Source organism: Sarcophilus harrisii, chromosome 3 (genome assembly GCF_902635505.1).
Source record: "Sarcophilus harrisii chromosome 3, mSarHar1.11, whole genome shotgun sequence".
Lineage (NCBI taxonomy): Eukaryota > Metazoa > Chordata > Mammalia > Dasyuromorphia > Dasyuridae > Sarcophilus > Sarcophilus harrisii.
In genome coordinates, this window is record NC_045428.1 from 57,747,433 (window position 1) to 57,766,969 (window position 19,537).

Below are 19,537 nucleotides of genomic sequence, written 5' to 3' on the forward strand. Positions count from 1 at the left end.
AGGATTAAACTGCATATTTCAAGATGTGGGTTGAATGTCTTTAGAAATTTCTGCAATATTTGAAGATCCATTGGTTTTGCTTGATTGTTTGCTAATTTAAAATATAGTAAAAAGACATTTTTAAATGTACAAAAGAACTAGAAAGTATTCATCGAAAATCATCTATAAGATTTAAAAGCTAAAATTTTAAATTAAATAGTTCAAATAAAAAAGGTTTACTCCAGATAATCTCAGCTAACTTGCATAAAATATGTATAAAATCCCTTGCTCATTGCTAGACTTTGTTTCCCAGGACAGCTTAATTAGGTATAAGGCATGAGTTGAGTACACTATGGTAGTATTCTATATCCCAAGGTAAACCACCAGGTGGTTGACTAGACTTGAACCATCCCAAATCACTTGGGCATGTGTGGTCTCCTGATTTGCTCCACCTAATTAAGCCACTAAGTGGTAGTCAAAGCTATTTTATATGAATGTATAACACAATTTCTCCTCCTCCCCATCCCCACCTTTAAACAGTAAAATATATAGGTTCTTTTTGGCCCTGTCCCAGTGTATCCTAATCTCTTGCTTTCCTTTCTCAATGTTATCCTAATATTACGCAGGAGTTCTCAAACTTTTTAAATAGGGGGCCAGTTCACTGTCCCTCAGACTGTTGGAGGGCCAGACTATAGTAAAAACAAAAACTTTGTTTTGTGGCCCTTTAAATAAAAAAAACTTCATAGCCCTGGGTGAGGGAGATAAACGTCCTCAGCTGCCCCATTTGGCCCGCGGGCCATAGTTTGAGGACTCCGGGTTCAACCCCATACTTCCTATGTCCCAGAAATTTTCAAAATGCAATGGAAAGTCTAGACCATGCTCCATCAATGATTAAATATTAATTAAGGAGCTTCTATGTGCTAGGAACTGTGCTAGATACTGGAAATACAAATAAAATAAACCAATTTCTACTCTCAAAGAGTTTATAGCTGAGACTGTTTCAGGTAGAGGGTTGCATTCAGGAAAACTGAATAATTCAAAAGGCTTGGAGACAAGAATAAAAATTACAATCCACTATTGACTGTGTGTGTATTTGCCTGCCCTTGTATGTATATGGGTTTGTGATGCAATTAAACATACAAAACAAATGGTTTCTCACACAGATTAAATGTCACAGAGTTTGAGGAGAAGACAAGCAATTTTCAAGAGTAACAGTGGTAGATGGGAAAGACGATGACAAGTAGATCCACTCATCTCTACACCGAGCATGTATGGTGCTTTCAAATGGGCCTGGAACAAGATGCATTGAAAAATGTTAGAGAGGAGGGGTTGACCCAAATAATTGTAAAGCTGTATGGTGTTGATGGCCTACAAAAGTCTTTGTCCTTGGAAGGCAATTGGAAACAAGCCACCTGAAAAAATCATTCATGAGAGAGCTTTTCAAAAGGACACAAGGGAGTGGCCTTTTGTACTCCCTGTAATTTTCTGTTCTTCTGAAAATGAAAAACCTGAATAGTATTAGTTTAGTACTTATAAGGGAAATGGGGAATTGAAAGAGGTACACAGAAGATTTGTTTTTATCTTTGGTTTCCACTCTGTTCTTACATAGTCCTTCCCACCTCCTGAGACCAGCTGAAAAGAATTTAGAAAAATAAATAGCTAAATTCTGTTTAAGCTAGTACAGCTTCTGTGACCATGTCCTGGGTGAGATAGTTTTTTTGGGACTTGAAAGTCAAAGGAAATAACTTCAGATCTCCCATCTAACACTTACTGTGTGACCACTAACAAGTCATTAAAACTCTTGGGACCTCAGTTTCCTCATCTGTTAAGTGAGGGTCTCTTTTTTTTCTGAGACTCTCATTCAAAGTGTGACCTCTTATTCAGTCTTCTAAAATCCTTTTAGGCATTTCAACCCCAGACTTCCCATTTCCCAGAAATTTGGCTGGACTAGATGGTCACTAAAGTTCATTCTAGTTCCAGATCTATTCTCTTAGGATCCCCAGGACTATGGCTATATAGTTGTTCCCATGCTGTTTCCTCTGCCTGTCTAGATTATATTTTCTGTGACAATAACCCATTAATGCATCATTATCTTTCAAAGGGCTCTTCTCAGCTCCCATAACACGTGGAAGCAGGAGGGAATCTCTGATCTGTCCCTAGACCCCTGAGCAATCTTGGAGAATAGAGCTGGACAGAAAGCAGATAGAGGTTGTGACTGAAATGAAAAGTAACTGGAATATATTCATCAGTGCTTGCAGGTTAAATGGTCCATAGTGCCATGCTACTAGGGAAACCCAACTATTTCCTGTTTTTCTACTTCCCTTGTCATGGGATATCTGACCAACTCCATCATCCATACTTACAATTCTTTCCCTTTTCAACTCCATATTTTAGAATCTTTGGTTTCCTTCAAGACTTAGCTCACATACCACATTCTACAAGAAAACTTTATGGGTTCTCTCAGATGCTAGTGCCTCCTCTCCCCAAATTATATTCATTTTTATATATAATATTCATTTTTCACATACTAACTGAGGCCATGTGTCAGCATGTACAGAAATGTTTTCCCAGATGCTTCCAATAGTGTGCAACAAGGTTCAAAGGCATGATGTTCTAAGATGACAAAGCAATCCCCTTAACTAGCAGAAAGCGGAGCAGAAAGAACTGACTTATTGAACTGTGGAATCATAAAATTTGAGAGGCAGAAGTGTCCTCAGTGGCCAAATAGTCCAACCCACATATCAAAGCAATCCTCACTATAACACACCTGATGAAAAATAACCTCTGCTTAAACATCTAGCCTTCTCTTCCACCCTAGTTACCATACATTTATGAGCCTATATCTAAAGCTCATTTCTAGCCTGCGAGCTTGGGTTTGGTCTTTTTTTGTTTATTCTTTCTTTATTTGGGGTGAATAAGCATTTATCTTAAGATAGATATGTCCAGGTATGACGGTGACCTTGTATATTCTAGTGGTCCAGAGATTTGGGGTCTTTTTTGTTAGACCTGACTGACAGCAAAGGAAGGAGTCCTCAACAATTATTCTAGCACTCTTGAAAACAAGTATTATTCAGAGTTTTGGCTCAAGCCTTAGATGACATGAATCAGTTTATTTAGATAATGTAAGGTCAAGGTAGGACATAAAATGTCTGAGCAGCAGTAATTCAAATTGCTTAATATTTAAATCGTTCAATTTCCTGGTAAAACATAATAGAACTATTGCTGTCTGTACAAGTTTGTTTTTGTTAAATATGTGCTTATAAATGTTCTATTTTGAGCTTTTCTTTTGTGGATGGAAAACAAATACCTGTTCCATATTTGATTTACATTACACACTGAATGCTTTTCTATTGGGTTTTTTTTTTAAAGACTCCAGTCCTAAGCCAATTCTTAATTTACAAATAATTTCCTCCAGAGTCCCAAGGGTCTTAAGAATCATAGAGTGTGAAAAGGGAGCCCAATTACTCTCATTGTAACCCAAGTACTCCCAGGACCACATATCTAGCAGCTCTTCAGTGGAGAAGGAACTAGATAACAATACTACATTCTCTTGATCCTAATAGTGGTTCTTGAGATGTATAGAGTGCTCAGGAGGCTCAAAGTTTTTGGTATGAGGGCTTTCTGAGCCCTTCTTAAGGCTGTTCATTATTTTTTAGTCCACCTTTACCCAACTCACTTGTGGCTCCCAGAAGCTCATCGACCACACTCTGGTAAATTATCTTGGCAGATGGGCTAAACCAGGTTGGGGATAACCAGCAGTCCTCAAACTGGTCAATGATTTAGGGGGATGTCTACCTCAACCTGATAAGGCTTCTCCCAATGGAATGAGAGGAAGAGAACAACTTGTTCCAATGGCCATGAAGACAGCTGAAGCAGGATCTGTGGAGCACTTAGAGCTTGGTCAGACATCAAAGACTCCAAGATCACCCTCTGTATTGTGGGCCATTCCAATTCTTCTGACTTTTGTTTGCTGTTAGATTTTAATATCTCAAGAAAAAGAGAGTGAGACTGACAATTTTGTGCAATCTTGCATCACTTAAATCCAGTGACAAGCAAATCAAGACGTCCCCCAAAATGAAGGATGCTTTTGGTCAGATTTTTCCCACACAACATGGGAAATATGAAAATATGTTTAAAAATATTGTACATGTATAATTATATCAGATTGCTTGCTGTCTTAGGGAAGAGGAAATTTAGGAAGGGAAGGAGAAAAATGTGAAATACAAAATCTTCCTACATTTCAAGAATGTTGAAAACTAAAAACAAAACATAAAAACAAAAACAAACAAAAATGAAGGATGAACAACATAATGGTTCTTAAAGTTTGATGTCTTTTGTATAAAATATGTACAAGTTGTCTTCTCTATTAGAACTGCAACCTTGAGAACAGGACTTTTTCACTTTTCTTTTTGTATTCCCAAACCTACCACAATGCTTGACAAATAGGTGCTTGATGTTTTGTTGATTTATTCCTCCTAAACCACTCAGAGAATAAAATTGGAGCTACTCAGATAATGGAAAGCAGGAAGGAGCTTCATAGACATAATTGCCAGAAAATATATCCTCATGGTAATCAGATTTCTACTATATTATTCTCCTTTTTATTACTACTGTCAGCTTCATCTACTATCACCTTGTATTTAACAAACTGAATCTAGAGTCTACATAAGTGATATAATCATTTTTAATTTCCTTTACGTAGAGGCATGTCTTGCTTAGTAGAGTAAGTTTTCTGAAAAACAAATCTTACTTTAAATAAATCCTATTTCCTCCTTTGATTTTTAGTGTTCCTTCAACTTTCAACAATTATGTGTTAATTATCTCCCTTTTACCAAAAAGAAAGTATAGATGAATTTTATTATTATTTTTCCAGTTCTATAAAATATCCTTTGGGCATTTCAATTGGAATAGTGCTAAGTGAGGAAATTAATTTAAATGGTATTGTCTTATTATTATTATATTGTCCTTCATTATCTTGTAGCTGAACTATTATAAAAGCCTGTTAGTTGATCTTCTATCCTTGAGACTCTTCCCACTCCAATCCATCTGATCAAACCACAACCCTATTAAATAAACTCCAATGACTCCCTATTACTTCCAGTATCAAATATGAAATCCTGTTTGACTTTTATAACCTCCTACCTTTTGATTCTTCTTTAATCTTATTCCCTACCACATGTCCTTCGATCCAGAAATTTTGACTCTCCTGGTATTCTTCAAAAATGACAGATACTCTATTTCCCAAATCTCTCCCTTCAGCCTGCTAACTTCCCAGGCTTCCATCACTTCTAAAGTATCTTGTTTGTACAAAGATGAGTTTTTTAAATGTTATTTTTCCATTTCCCATACTTCTTAATATCAAGGCTTGGTTTTGTTTGTTTGTTTTTCTTAGGAAAATTTTTCCTGGCCTTTCTTTGTATTCCCAGTGCTTATTGTACTATTGAATTACTATTTTCTGTCTGGCCAATTTTAATTTCAGAGAATTCAGTTCTTTAATGAGGTTTCCACTGTCTGTTCTAATGTGTCAGTTGTTTCCTTGATATTCTGTACTCTGATTTTTCCAATCTTGACTATTCTTGTTTCATTTTTTTCAGATACAATTACAATGTCTTTAATCTGTCATGTTTCTTCTCTGATGCTTTTCCTGGACTTTTTGTGGAACTTTGTTTTCTATGCTCTCTAAAACCAAGATATTTATTCATGGTGGTTGGAGTTTTGCTTAGTTTACTCAAGGGGAGGTGACCTGTGTTTTAGTCAAAGTCAATAACTGAGTGGTATGGGCTACTGGGACCCAAATGGGCCCTGTTTGGAACACCCCGAGGTTGCTGTCTCTGCTAGTGTAAGGCTTCTTTGGGGCCCTATTACCCCTGGACTATCACCCTAGAGTGCCAGACTAAATCTACCAGGAAGACCTTGAAACTGGCATACTCAGAATACCTTAAAGTTACTCCTATCCAAGACAGGCTTATTTAGGGAAACTTGGGCAAGGAGTGCCATAATGGATCTGACCATTACCCCTCAAAAAAACCTCAAAGTTTCTCTTCTGCAACTGCATTCCAACAAGTAGACCTTGATTCTGTGGAGTGCAGAAAAGTAATTTTAAGATGGCCCCAAAAGCTGCAGGAGTCTTTGAATGGCTCTCTGCCTTTGGCTGTGGGCACACTTCAAGACTTGTCTATCTCAGAATCCCCTCAGAACTCTAGGGTTCCTTCTGTGGATTCTTAAATTGAGTGGAAGAGTTTAGAAATTATTCTTTCTATGACCTAGGAGAGTGCTGCATAATTATGGTCAGATAGAATGCTTGCAAGGGATCTTAGGTTCTCTTCATTTTAAATGAAGTTGACTTTCCTACAATTCCCAGGAAATGCTTTACTATAGCAGACTTTTTCTGATAGATGGAGAGATAGATAATTGATAGATGGATAGATAGGATAGATAATGGATAGACAGATCATAGATGGATAGATGGATGGATGGATGGATGGATATAGATGGATGGATGGATGGATAGATGATGGATAGGTGGATAGGTAGGTAGATAAATAGATAATGGATAGATAAGTAAATGGATAAATGGATAGATGGATGGATGGACTGATGGACTGAGAGATATGTATATATCTATCTATATATGAGAGATAAATGAATATATACATACAGATTTTCATGTATATATATATATATATATATACAAATATATGTGTGTGTCTACACACACACACACACACACACACACACACACAGGTATGAAGAAGTGAACCAAATAATTGTTTGTTTTGTTTTTAGAGAAATTATAAAATAAGACTATATGTGGTTTGGGGATTTGTTTTTTGTTTTGTGGAAGAGAATATACATTGAATTATCATTAAGGACTAAAAAAGTTTGTGGATTATCTAAATGTCTACTAGTCTTTAGATTCCTCCAGCTGACTGGTTAGGTAATCATTCTGGTTATAAATCTTAGAGTCTCACTATTTCCCATAAAGGGTTTCAGTTCCTTCAAGAACAGGTCATGTTGATGACTGGATGCTAAGCTCCTCACAAGATATATGAACACCTCTAAAATGATCCAGGTCTCAGGATGTCCAACATCATTGCTATTGTCAGACATTTGACAAGAGTTACAAGATATGCTGTAGTTATTTTGAATGGAAGCTGGAGAGGGCTAAGGGTAGTTTCAGAAAAGGCCTTCACAGTCCCATCGCTGCTCATTTACTTACAGAAAGGGTCACAATATGGAGGTGGTCATTTCCTATCCTATATGTACATCTTGTTAGGGCTGGTAGGTGCTGACATCAGTGTGGAACAGGTTTGGTTCTGGTTTCCTTCACACACTGATGACCTTTACCTCCATTTTCTTCCAACTTTTGATCACTTTAATTAAATTGCTTTTAAATGCTAGATGTGCTTAAAAAAATTAGCCCATTTTGTAGCTTTCTTCTGGTAATAAATTTATTGGAAGAGGTTGCAACTGGTAACCAGCATTGCTGTAACTGGATTTCACTCATCTAAGGATCACACAGAATATAGAGTTGGAAGAAACATCAGAAATTGCCTAATTATAGCATCACCAGTCATATAAGAACAGATAAATTGATTGGCAATTGATTCTATTTGCCAAACCATCTAAATTAAAGGATTTAAAAAAACAGACACAAATGATTCATCAGGTGTTTTTGTTTGGGTTTTGTTTTACTATATTCAAAATTGACTTGGACAAAAAAATAGGGTTTAAGGTAAAAGAGAATTTGAAATGTTATTCTGATTTCCTCTAAAGTCCATTAAGCTGACTGTATAAGCCTTTCAAATAACTTCCTTATCAAAAATGCTAATAAGCCTTCCAGGAAAGTATTTTTAGAGTTTAAGATGTTGAAAGCAATGAAGGTAAAATCCAGGATTCTATCTAAACTAGAAATAAGCGAAGTATGTGAATGCACAAACACTGGAAACAAATGAAGAAATAACGTCCTCCTTACATGAACTGATGCTAAGTGAAATGAATAGAACTAGAAGATCATTATACACTTCAACAACAATACTGTATGATGATCAAATCTGATGGAATTTCAGCAATGAGAGCATCCAAATCAGTTCCAATTGTTAAGTAATGAAGAGAAGCAGCTACACCCAGCGAAAGAACTATGGGATATGAGTGTGGACCACAACATAGCATTTCTACTCTTTCTATTATTATCTGCTTGCATTTCTATTTTCCTTCTCAGGTTATTTTTACATTCTTTCTAAATTCGATTTTTCTTGTGCAGCAAAATAACTGTACGGATATGTATACATATATTGTATTTAACATATACTTTAACATATTTAATATGTATTGGACTGCCTGACATCCAGGGGAGAAGGTGGAGGGAAGGAGAAAAGTTGGAACAGGTTTCCCAAGAATCAGTGATTAAAAATTACCCATGAATGTTTTGTAAATAAAAAGCTATGATTAAAAAAAAAAAAAAGAAATAATGTCCCCAAACAATTATTTGAAAGTTAAATGGACTGCCTTCAGAAATGAGTTTCTCGGTTCTCAAGCAGCTAGTAGATCTGGTAAGACCTGAGTTCAAATGTTATCTCAGATACTTGCTATGTGACCCTGGAAGTCACATGACTGTTTCCCTGTATAAAATTAAATTAGACTCAATAATCTCTGAGGTCCCTTTGAATCCTACATATATAATTCTGATGAAAAGTTGTACATGTTTAACCTATATTGGATTACTTGCTATCTAGGAGAGGAGGTGGGGAGGAAAAAAAACAGAACACAAGGTTGAAAACTACCTTTGCATGTATATTGAAAAATAAAAAATCAAAAATATGTATATACATATACATATATATGTATATAATGCTGACTCAAAGACCACATGGAAGATGAGCAGTATACTGGTCAACTTCAATAAAGAGAAATGGGGAAGAAGGCATTTCAGATGAAGAAAAGCATATACACAAAAAGAGGAAAAAAAGTGTTTTGGGTGAACAAATTATCTTTTCCTAGTTTACCTAAAACCTAAGCTTGATAAAGGGAAGAAATAAAACAAAGCTGGCAAAGCAGATTTCTGACCAGATAGCATGTTCTTAAAATGTTAGGAAAAGTGCTAGACTTTATTTAGTGGAAGATGTCTCATTCATTAAAGTTTTAGATTTTTTTATTCATTTTTAAAGCAGCAATGGCATTCACAGCTATCACTAAGCTTCAGAAGAGGAGAAACTAGAGCTAGCTTTTTGGAGTTAGAGGTATAATAGAGAGCCTATAACTGAATAAGAAATCTGGTTATAAAGCCAGATACTACCTTTTCTCAATCACAGTGGATTTATCCATGATTTAAAAATTACTTAATTGTTGCTTGGGAAGATTAGCTTTTCTTTCACAAGACTAAAATAACAACACTTCCATGAAAAGGTAATGATATGGCACCATCTGGTGGTTAAAATCAGAATGATTGCCCTAAAACCACCAGTTCAGGTGATCCATGCTCTTATTTGGAAAATAGACATATTTCTTGGTTCACTTTTTATGGAATAAACTTACTGCTTAAATTTTCAGGGCAGTTATGCTTAGATATCTAATATGAAGCAGATAGGAATACAGAGTTGCTGTTTTACATAAATTTTTTACATTTTAATTCTTAGATATGAAAAATTTAATTTGGGCTAAACTTTTTTTTTGTGGATAGTTAAGAAAATTGATAGTTTTGTGTAATCAATTACAATCTCAAAGAAAAGTGTCTAATATTCTTTTGTTCTACTCCTGAAGAACTCAAGTACTGGCTTTATATTTTCTTACGAATTATGTATGTAACAAGTACTTAATTTTCTTCTTGACAGTTGTGAGACTAATCCAGGAAACAATTTTTACCACCTCAGCAAATACCCCCTGTATGATCTCTTACAGTTATCTACTAATTCTATGAAATAAATTGTTTCTTTTTATCTGTTTGCATTTCAAAACTCATAGTAGGATTTACTCTGAGCAAATCTAACAGCTGGCTGGTTCAGGAACTAGTTGCAAATTTCCAGCTTTTTCATATGACTGTTTTCAAATATACAGAGAACTTAATAAACTATTTCCTTTCCAGTTCTTGCATTTTATTAAAATGCTTCTTTAAAAAACAGTTTTATGCTTTACACATTACACATTCAGATAAAGAATTTATGGACTTTTTAAAAACTTTTTTTATTTTTTGTGATTTTTTTTTTCCCCTTTTGGGGTTTCTCCTTTCACAACCTGACTAATATAGTAATATATTTTACATAATTGCACATACATAAAACTAATCAAAGTGTTTATTATTTTAGGAAGAGGGTGAAGAGGGAGAAAAATTTGGAACTCAAAATCTTGTTAAAATGAATGCTCAAAATTGTTTTTACATAAAGAGGGAAAAATAAAATACTACTTAAAAAATTTAAAAAAAAATTTCAAAGGACTTTAGAGAACATTAATTTAAATTCAAAATAAAGACATATATATAACCAATCTTTTCCCAAATAGCAAGATGGGAAATTTCTGATAAAACTGCCCTAAATGAATAATACTGAAAAGAAAGATTCCTCTTCCAAAAATTATAGATATAAAAATGTTTGTATTTATGGTAATAAATTATCTTCCCAATTCAAAATTCCTTGAACTAGCAATTATCTATATCCTTCAAATTGGTCTTAAAGTTTATGTCGTTAGGGTGATTAAAAAATAACCTTGAATGTCTTTTTTTAATTATTACTTTAAAATTCTAAATAGTTTACTTACTAGCACACAAAATTTCAAGACATTCATCCTTATTGTATAATTGTCACAATATGAATTTTGTCTTTCCAGTGATGTCAAAAACCTTTTCCACACTATTTAGTTGTATTAAGTAGGCCAAGTTAGCTAAATGTGTCAAATTTAGTTGGCAAGTAATGCTTTAGAAGATAAAGATTTGCTGTATTTGACATTTTTAAAAAATTAGTATTATTGGAACTTGCACTAAAAAAACAATTCTTTCGGCCATAATGCTTCAAAGCTAGAAAGGGATAATTAAATGAAAAGAGCATACCATTCTACAAGTCACACAGAGATAAATCCAGAACTTTAAGAGCAATTTCTTTTAAAAGGTCAAAAAATATGACAACAAACTTGAAAGGATTTCACAGTAATCATTTTTGAACAGCAAATGACTCTCTTCTAATCTAACAAGACCCCTAAGGGAGGAAGAAGATGTCTCTGAGAAATCTGGGAACTGGCATCATATTTTCCAAGTCACTTTGAAGTTTCTCTCTCTCTCTCTCTCTCTTTTTTTTTTTTTTTTTTTTTTTTTGCGTGAGTTCAAGTGCTAACATGCTTTTGGCCAGTTAACTCAAAGCAGTAACTTTTTCCATTAATTTTTCACTGGGTTTGGAATAGTCCCAAGGTCGTCTATTCTCAGCCAATCCATAAAGTTTCCTCAGGGCCACCCGAGCAGCTTCTTCTTCTGCAACCAGCACTGTTTCACCAGGTCCTTCTGCAATCAGTTTCTTTTCACTAGAAAGTAAAAACAACCATTAAATGTCAGTGTGCAGGCAGTAGATACATCTTCTCACTGCTATCTGGAGATGGTCCAGGAACTTGTTTTAACATTTTGGTAACTATATTTCAATAGAATTGGTTGGTTGTCTCTGTAATCTACATATTTAAAAAACATGATTTTGAGGTGTCCCTAAGGCTTTACCAAATTGTCAATGGGATACATAAAAGGTAAAATAAACCTGCACTGAAGGGGACTTTGATTTTTTAATCTTGATACTTTTAGATTGGGTAGCGAGGTAGTTCAATAATAAAGTGCTAGACCTGGAGTAAGGAAGATTCATCAGACACGAGCAGTGTGAACCCTGAGCAAGTCAGTCACTTAACCCTATTAGCTTTGGTTTCCTCACGTGTAAAAAAAAAAAAAAAACAGAGAAGACAATGATTGCCAAGTACCCTAGTGAGAAAACCCCAAATAGGATCACAAGGGTCAGTTAGGACTGAGACAACTCCACAGAAACAACTATGGCCTGTAATGGATTCTGCATCAACTTCAGTATAAAAACATCTTTTGAACTATTGAACTATCACTGGACTAGGCTTTGCTGCTGGTTCCTATTCAGATCCATTCCAGTTAAAGAACTGTTACAGAACTTGCTTTCTAGACATTAAAACAATTGTATTAATTTAGCAACACTGCCTTAATTTATGTTAAGGCTAAGACTAATGGACATTCAAATTTAAACCCAACAGGAGGCAGCTAGGTGGCGCAGTAAATAGAGCAACAGTCCTGAAGTCAGGAGGATCTGAGTTCAAATCCTACTTCAGACACTTAATTTCTTCCTAGCTGTGTGACCCTGGACAAGGCACTTAACCCCAAGTGCCTTGCAAATTTAAAAAAACAAAATTTAAGCCAAACTAAAACAAAGGCATGTAAAGGAGCAAGGGAACTAGAGCACAGTAAATAAACAGATAAATTTCAAAAATCTGTAATTTCATTTATGTAGGCTGGCACCATCTCCATGGATGCAGATAATAACCCTCTACAATTTGGTAAAGGGTTTTCTAGAATCACTGTGGCTGAAAAGCACAGTAAGCCTCCTGTAGCTTAGCTAAGCTAGTCCCCTGGACAACAAACACAGTCCAGGACCTAACTGAACCCTATATGGCTTGGTAGGACCCACTATCATCTTTAAGAATCTATAAGGAAATTTCTGTATCATAACTGAGAATCAGAGGGAGACTTTATAGATTAACAATGTATTTAAGGTTTTTAAAAAAAGATATCTTTTTTATTTACATTCTCATAAAGTTTAATGATGGTGTTATCAGTGTATAAGTTGACTTTTCAAAGTGTAAAAAAAAAAAAAAACCCACAAAAATTTCCCAAATTTGAAATGAGCATTGAGAGTAGTCCTCCCTTCTGTAGCTGAATCACAGCCATGAGGAAATGAATGTTTAAACCCAGGTACCTCTCAGTTACAACAGTTAAATAGCAAGAGCAGAGTGGGGGTCAATTAATACAGCAAATATATGTCAGACCTGAAAGTTTTTGGACAATCTCTTAGGTTGGTCATCATATCCCTTACAAACTCAGCATTCTGTAGTAAAATTAACAGAAGCTACAAATAAACAGATCATGTTTCCGAAGCCAAAGGTCATGCAGATTACAAAGTGATATCTACCAAAAAGTAGGATTTAAGAAGCTTTCTCTGGAATAATCACAATAAATATCTTTCAATGTAATTTTGTTAAAATTTGCAAACAATACCATAAAATAAAATGTAAATTTTACTAACCAGTATAAACCAACAAAATACAGTGGTAACACTGTGCTGCTTCCAGACTGCCTGGTAATTCTAGATTCAGGAGCAGAAATATTCCTTTTCGTCAGCTCATCAACTAGTAGTCCCATGGGATTTACAACGTTCCACATCTCAAAAAGTTCTTTTCCAGTCATCTGTGTAATTAAGAAGTCCTGCAGATAAAGATAACATTATAAATATTAGATAGATGGGGAAAAAAAAAAATCATTCACAATTCTAATGATGTTACCATTTTGGTTCCTACTGCATGAACTAGATCATACTTCTTTAAAAACAAAGTTCCCATAGAATAAAAAAAAAAATCCAACTCCCAAAGAATTACGTATTTCATCCCATACTCCTTATAAAAACTACAGGGCAACCAAAAAATGTGAATAGTCTGTTCAATTTAGTAACAGCATTTACTATAAATTAAAACAACTCTGAAGTACCATATCACAGCTCTCAGACTGCTATGATGACAGGAAAAGATAATGATATATGTTGGAGGGGTGGTGGAAAAACTGGGACACTAATGCATTATTGGTGGAATTATGAATTGATCCAGCCATTCTGGAAAGCAATTCAGAACTGTGCCCAAAGCCATATTAATTTGTGATTATCAAATTATCCACTGATCCAACAGTGTCTCTACTACGTCTGTATCCCAAAGACATCAGAGAAGGGGAAAGGATCCACACATGCAAAAATGTGTGCAGCAGCCCTTTTTATAGTGGCAAAGAACTAGAAACTGAGTGGATGCCCATCAGTTGGAGAATGGCTGAATAAGTGATGGTATATGAATGTTATGGAATATTATTGTTCTATAAGAAACGATCAGCAGGATGATTTCAGAGAGGTCTGGAGAGACCTACATGAACTGATGCTGAATGAAATGAGTAGAACCAAGAGAACGTTGTATACAATTGACAGACTTAGCTTTTCTCTGAACAATACAATAATCCAAGACAATTCCAATAAACTTGGGAGAGAAAATGCCATCTACATCCAGAGAAAGAACTATGGAAACTGAATGTGGATCAAAGCATACTATTTTTACCCTTTTCTGGGGGTGAGGGTGTGTGTGTGGGGTGGTTATTCTTTTTTATGGTTCTTCTCCCTTTTGGTTTTTGTTTCACAAAATGATTAGTATGAAAATGTTTAAAATGACTGTACATGTATTGCTTTCTGTCTTTAGGGAGGGAGAAGGCAAAGGGAGAAAAAATTTTGGAACTCAAAATCTTACAAAAATGAATGCTGAAAACTATCTTTTCCATGTAACTGAAAAATACAATACTATTTAAATTTTAAAAAAATTAAATCTCCTTACATATATTATCTTTCTTTGATTATTACAACTACCCTGTGAGACAGGTGTCCCACTTTACAAATGAGAAAGATGAGGCTCAAATAGGCTGACTGATTCCCCTGAATCACAAAAGCATCACCAAAGGCCAGCTTCAAACCCAGATTTCATAGACATCAAGTATGACCTGTGTTGTCCCTTGTTCAGATCTGGCTTATATTATATAAAGATAAAATATTTCTGAGATTACAAGTTAATAACCTCCACTGATATGTAGCAAATGTAAGATAGTCCCAGATTTATTAATCACTTAATTATTTCCTTTATATATTTCAGCAGCTTTTATTTACCTTTTAAGGATGATCAAAATAGCTAACTGAAAAAATAATCACCTTACCAAGGACTTGATTAAAAAAAAAAAAAAACTACTTTGGAGCTTCACAAACAAGGATGAATAATCCAAGAAGAATGCCAATGTTCATTCTTTTAATATATATTATTAATTTTTATTAATCTATTATTATCTATTTAAATGAAAAGGGAACACCTATGCACTCTATAGTAACTAGCAAAACATTTACTTAATAGTTAAAGCAATTTATTCAACCAGACATGTTGCTTAAATAACCATAGTAATATATGACAGGCCGGTCCTGGAGTTCAGGAGATACCAAGGCTGGATAAACAAATCAGAGTCTCCTGCTATATAAATGCCAGTTGTTATTATACGTAGATATGCTTTATAAATATGTGTAATAATTTATTATCTAAATAACAACACTGAGCTAAGTCAAACTCATATTGCAGCATATCTCCAAAGATTCTTGCGAAACAAATGGCATTGTGTTGCTATTGTTTGTTTAAATCAAATATCACTTGAATAAGTGGGTCAATGAAAAGAGGTTACCAAGAGGTTACCAAAAAGAGGTTACCAAAATTGGATTACCAAATCTCCATATATTGATATTGTGCGTAATGTACAATGGTGGAAGGCAGGTAGGTGGCGCCATCCCCAGGTTTAGGATCATGAGTTCGAATTTAATCTCAGATCCTTACTAGCTGTGTGACCCTGGACAAGTCACTTAACTCTGTTTACCTCACTTCCTCATCTGTAAAAGGAGCTGGAGAAGGAAAGGACAAAACACTCCAGTCTCTTTGCTAAAAAAAAAAAATCCATATAGGGTTATGAAGAGTTGGACGACTGAAATGACTCATCACTGCCACAATTTCCAACTAATAAATATTTACCAAATTGAATGGGGCTTGTGCTTATTTGGGTAGATAGTTCTAAGGAGAGCTAGTTGTGGCTCATGAGTCGGTCTACCATTTTAACAGAAACAAAAAATGAAAACTAAAGAACAAATCCATTGCTCTTGATTTTTCTTGCTGTTTACACCCGGTTTTGAGAATAGTCTTTTTAAATCATCCAAGTATCTTCACAAACAATAAATTATGAGTAATGTGTGATTTGAAAGTGTAGCTGTTTAAATAAACTCAACCTCAAAAGCACGAGTAACGTATAATTACATACCCTGACAAAAAGCGATGCTTTCAAAGGCCCACTGCTTTGCAACAACACTCCTATTACGGCAAAGAAAGTCTGTTGGAGTACTGTCTCGGGGACTGGAAATTCTGCACTTAGAGTTAATTGCTCCACTGCCAAGTTTCTGGCTACGTGACACACAATGTCCTCACTGGTAAGAAAATTCACAATTGCTTGTGTGCCTTCTGAGGGCAGGTTTGGGTATGCATCTCCAAGGAGCTGTGTGAGACATGTCTGTGAAAAGGCTCTCCCTTGTTCTGAGAGTTCTTGATTATCTCTAAGGTTGAGAGCCACAGCTTCTTTGCCTACTCCCAGTTTCTGTCGCCTGGCTTCCTCACTTTCAATGTAACATCTGTTAACAAAAGCAGTTTTGAGAAGGTCTAAAGAAAAGTCTTCATGTAGTCGATGACAGAATGCCTGGATTTCTGCATGATAGTCCCAGTTGGGCTTCTCTGAACTGAAAATGCAAAAAAGAACAGTAAGAATAATCAAAAGCATAATTTTCTTTTTATCAAATGTCCTCACTTCTCCAATTACAAGAAATAACTAGAAAAATTGCTATTCCTACTTCTAGGTCCTTTTTTCTCAAAACATGAATCAGACTGAATAAAAGTCATAATTTTTAGAAATTTAGATGACTAAATTTTCTTTGAAAGGTAGCTACAATCTGCCAACTCCTTCTTAATTTAGAAGCTCTAGATTTTACCAAGAATCTCTATCTCACTAAAGAAGGGAAAGGGACCTGTATGTGCCAAAATGTTTGTGGCAGCCCTTTTTGTAGTGGTTAGAAACTGGAAAATGAATTGATGCCCATCAATTGGAGAATGGTTGGGTAAATTGTGGTATATGAATGTTATAGAATATTACTGTTCTGTAAGAAATGACCAGCAGGATGAATACAGAAAGTCTTGGAGAGACTTACACGAACTGATGCTGAGTGAAATGAGCAGAAGCAGGAGATCATTATATATGTCAACAACGATACTGTATGAGGATGTAATCTGATGGAAGTGGATTTCTTTGACAAAGGACCTAATTCAGCTTCAATTGATCAATGATGGACAGAAGCAGCTACACCCAACGGAAAAACACTGGGAAATGAATGTAAACTGTTTGCATTCTTGTTTCTCTTCCCGGGTTATTTTTACCTTCTGAATCCAATTCTCCCTGTGCAACAAGAAAACTGTTTGGATCTGCACACATACATTGTATCTAGGATATACTACGACATATTTAACATGTATAGGACTGCTTGCCATCTAGGGGAGGGATTGGAGGGTGGGAGGGAAAAATCGGAACATAAGTGAGTGCAAGGGATAATGTTGTAAAAAAATTACCCTGGCATGGGTTCTGTCAATAAAAAGTTATAAAAAGAAAAAAAAAAAAAAGAAAATAGCACAAAACATATATACATATATGAATAAAATAATTATGACGATGTAAACAAAAATAATACTAAAATGCAGTTGACTTCAGATTAATTGTAATGACTAATTTTTGTCCTGGAAAACTGATGATTAAAAAACAGTTCTTTCCACTTCGTGAAAATGGAGTAAAAAGGGAGAAAAATGTGACATATTATTAGATATGGTTGTTTTGTCAGTAAGTCATCAAGCCTTTATTAAATGTTTATTATGTGCCATGAATTGTCCTAAACATTGGAAATATAAGTAAAGGTAAACAAACAAACAAAAAAAAAGATTCTCTATCTCCTCTAATCCATGAAGTTTTCAAAGTATGCCATTCCCCTTCCCCCATTGTCTTTTTCTGGCTCACCCAGCACCATGACATTCCCATCATGCAACTCCTCTGAGTAAACTACTTTTACCTATTAAATGAGGGTCAGACCAAATGACAGAAGGTCTTTGCCAGGTTTCTAAGATTTTCCCCAAATAAGCCTCCTGTTCTCAGGAAAGATAGTTTTCAACAACTACAAATTTTCTTTCTCTCCTCCCAAAGCAAGTAATCCAATATAAGTTAAACATGCGCAAAGAATGTGCCTTTTAGTCAATATTATATTTTATTGCATAATTTATTTTAATAAATTATTTTAAATAAATTTATTTAATAATTTTATTTTAATAAATTATCATGAACTTAAGGAGATGATAAGCTGGGATAAGCGGGGGATTTGGGGAGCTTTAATACTAGCTCAATCAATGCACATTTATTAAGCACCATTTGTGCCAGGCAGCGCCCTACTTGATAGGGACAAGAATGAAGCAAAGGCTTCAAGGACCTTCCCGCCTAGCTTACGTCAACCGTGAACAACTGGGAGCTCAGTGACTTGGGGGAGTCACGTGACTGCTGCCCGCCTCAGTTTCTTCCACTACAAAGCGGGCTCACAGCACCCTCCCGGGGCTGTTGTGGGGATCCCGTAAATCAATGCTGTAAATGCTTGGCAGTGCCCTGGCTGCTGACACTGAATAAATGCTTCTCCCCTTCTGTTTTCTTCCTCCTTTCCCCCTTTTTAACCAAGTCCCTTTTTCTCACAGAGCCTCAGTTTCCCCATCTGTCAAAATAAGAGTCTAATCCGCCTGACCTCTAACGTCACTTCTACTCCGCTAAAGAAAAGTGACTGCAGAGGCTCTCTAGCCACTGTTATGCGGGGTGGGGGTGGGGAAGGCCACGGGTTAGCCCCGCCCCGCGCATGCGCACAGACGAACGCAACCCGGTCAATCATCGAGGCCCCGAACCTACCGGCGCACGGGAGGCGGGGGGCAGCGGAGCAGCTGCCGTCGCTCTCTCTCTTTCTGGAAGCGGAGAGCAGCGCGGAAGCCGCCCTTGATGCCCCGGCTCTGCAGAATGGGCTCCGGAGCGGCTGAAGCTTGCAGGAAGCCGCGGGGCCCCCGGACAAGTAGCCGTACCAGTCCAGACGCCATGATGTACCAGCGTGAGCGGAAGGAGGGAAGAAGGAGAGGAAGGAAGTGGGTCGGGACGGTGCAACGTTCACACCAGTCCCCGCTTCCTAAATTGGGGGCGGAGCCTCCGCTAGGGACGTTGCGTGAGGGGATGCCCTGCTGGTGGGACCTAACTTGTAGGGGCGGAGCTAAATAATCCTTGGGGCGGGGAGGGAGTGGGGGCGGGGCTAAATAATCCTTGGGGCGGGGCTAAACCTGCCGATCTCTCTCCTTAGGGGCGGGAGGAGACGAGGCAGCCTCTCGTGGGCGGGGCCTGGTTCTCCCTTCTTTCCTCCCTCTGCTGGCTGTTTAGCTTGATGCATCATCAGTCAGCCAGAGCTAGAGCTGCTCGGATGACCAGTCCCGGGGCAGGAAACTGCCCCCTGCCTTTTGTATACATACCTCCACGTGTTCCCAATTAAAGTGCTTCTACTGCTTCAGGACAAAGAACTTGTCCGCTTTCCCTCGATCACTTAAACATATCTATTACCAGACTTTGTTCAGCTGGTGAAAAATATTT

At 36.4% G+C, this 19,537-nt stretch overlaps 1 protein-coding gene across 1 annotated transcript; it reads right to left on the reverse strand.

The window, feature by feature from the left end:
* Positions 1 to 11,249: 11,249 nt before the first annotated feature.
* MRPL44 (mitochondrial ribosomal protein L44) lies at positions 11,250 to 19,068 on the reverse strand. The gene is made up of 4 exons (XM_003766143.4): positions 18,818 to 19,068; positions 16,106 to 16,574; positions 13,263 to 13,441; positions 11,250 to 11,481 (listed from the first exon to the last, which is right to left on the reverse strand). Exons 1-4 carry the CDS (start codon positions 18,997 to 18,999, stop codon positions 11,313 to 11,315), a joined length of 999 nt encoding a protein of 332 aa, XP_003766191.1. The 5' UTR covers positions 19,000 to 19,068; the 3' UTR covers positions 11,250 to 11,312.
* Positions 19,069 to 19,537: the final 469 nt, after the last annotated feature.

Coding starts and splice junctions, on each gene's coding strand:
- MRPL44 (XM_003766143.4), bottom strand. CDS start 18,999: ATGGCGTCTGGACTGGTACGGCTACTTGTCCGGGGGCCCCGCGGCTTC. Junction 16,575..18,817: donor CCCCCGCCTCCCGTGCGCCG/GTAGGTTCGGGG, acceptor TTGCATTTTCAG/TTCAGAGAAGCCCAACTGGG. Junction 13,442..16,105: donor AAGCATCGCTTTTTGTCAGG/GTATGTAATTAT, acceptor CTTTATCTGCAG/GACTTCTTAATTACACAGAT.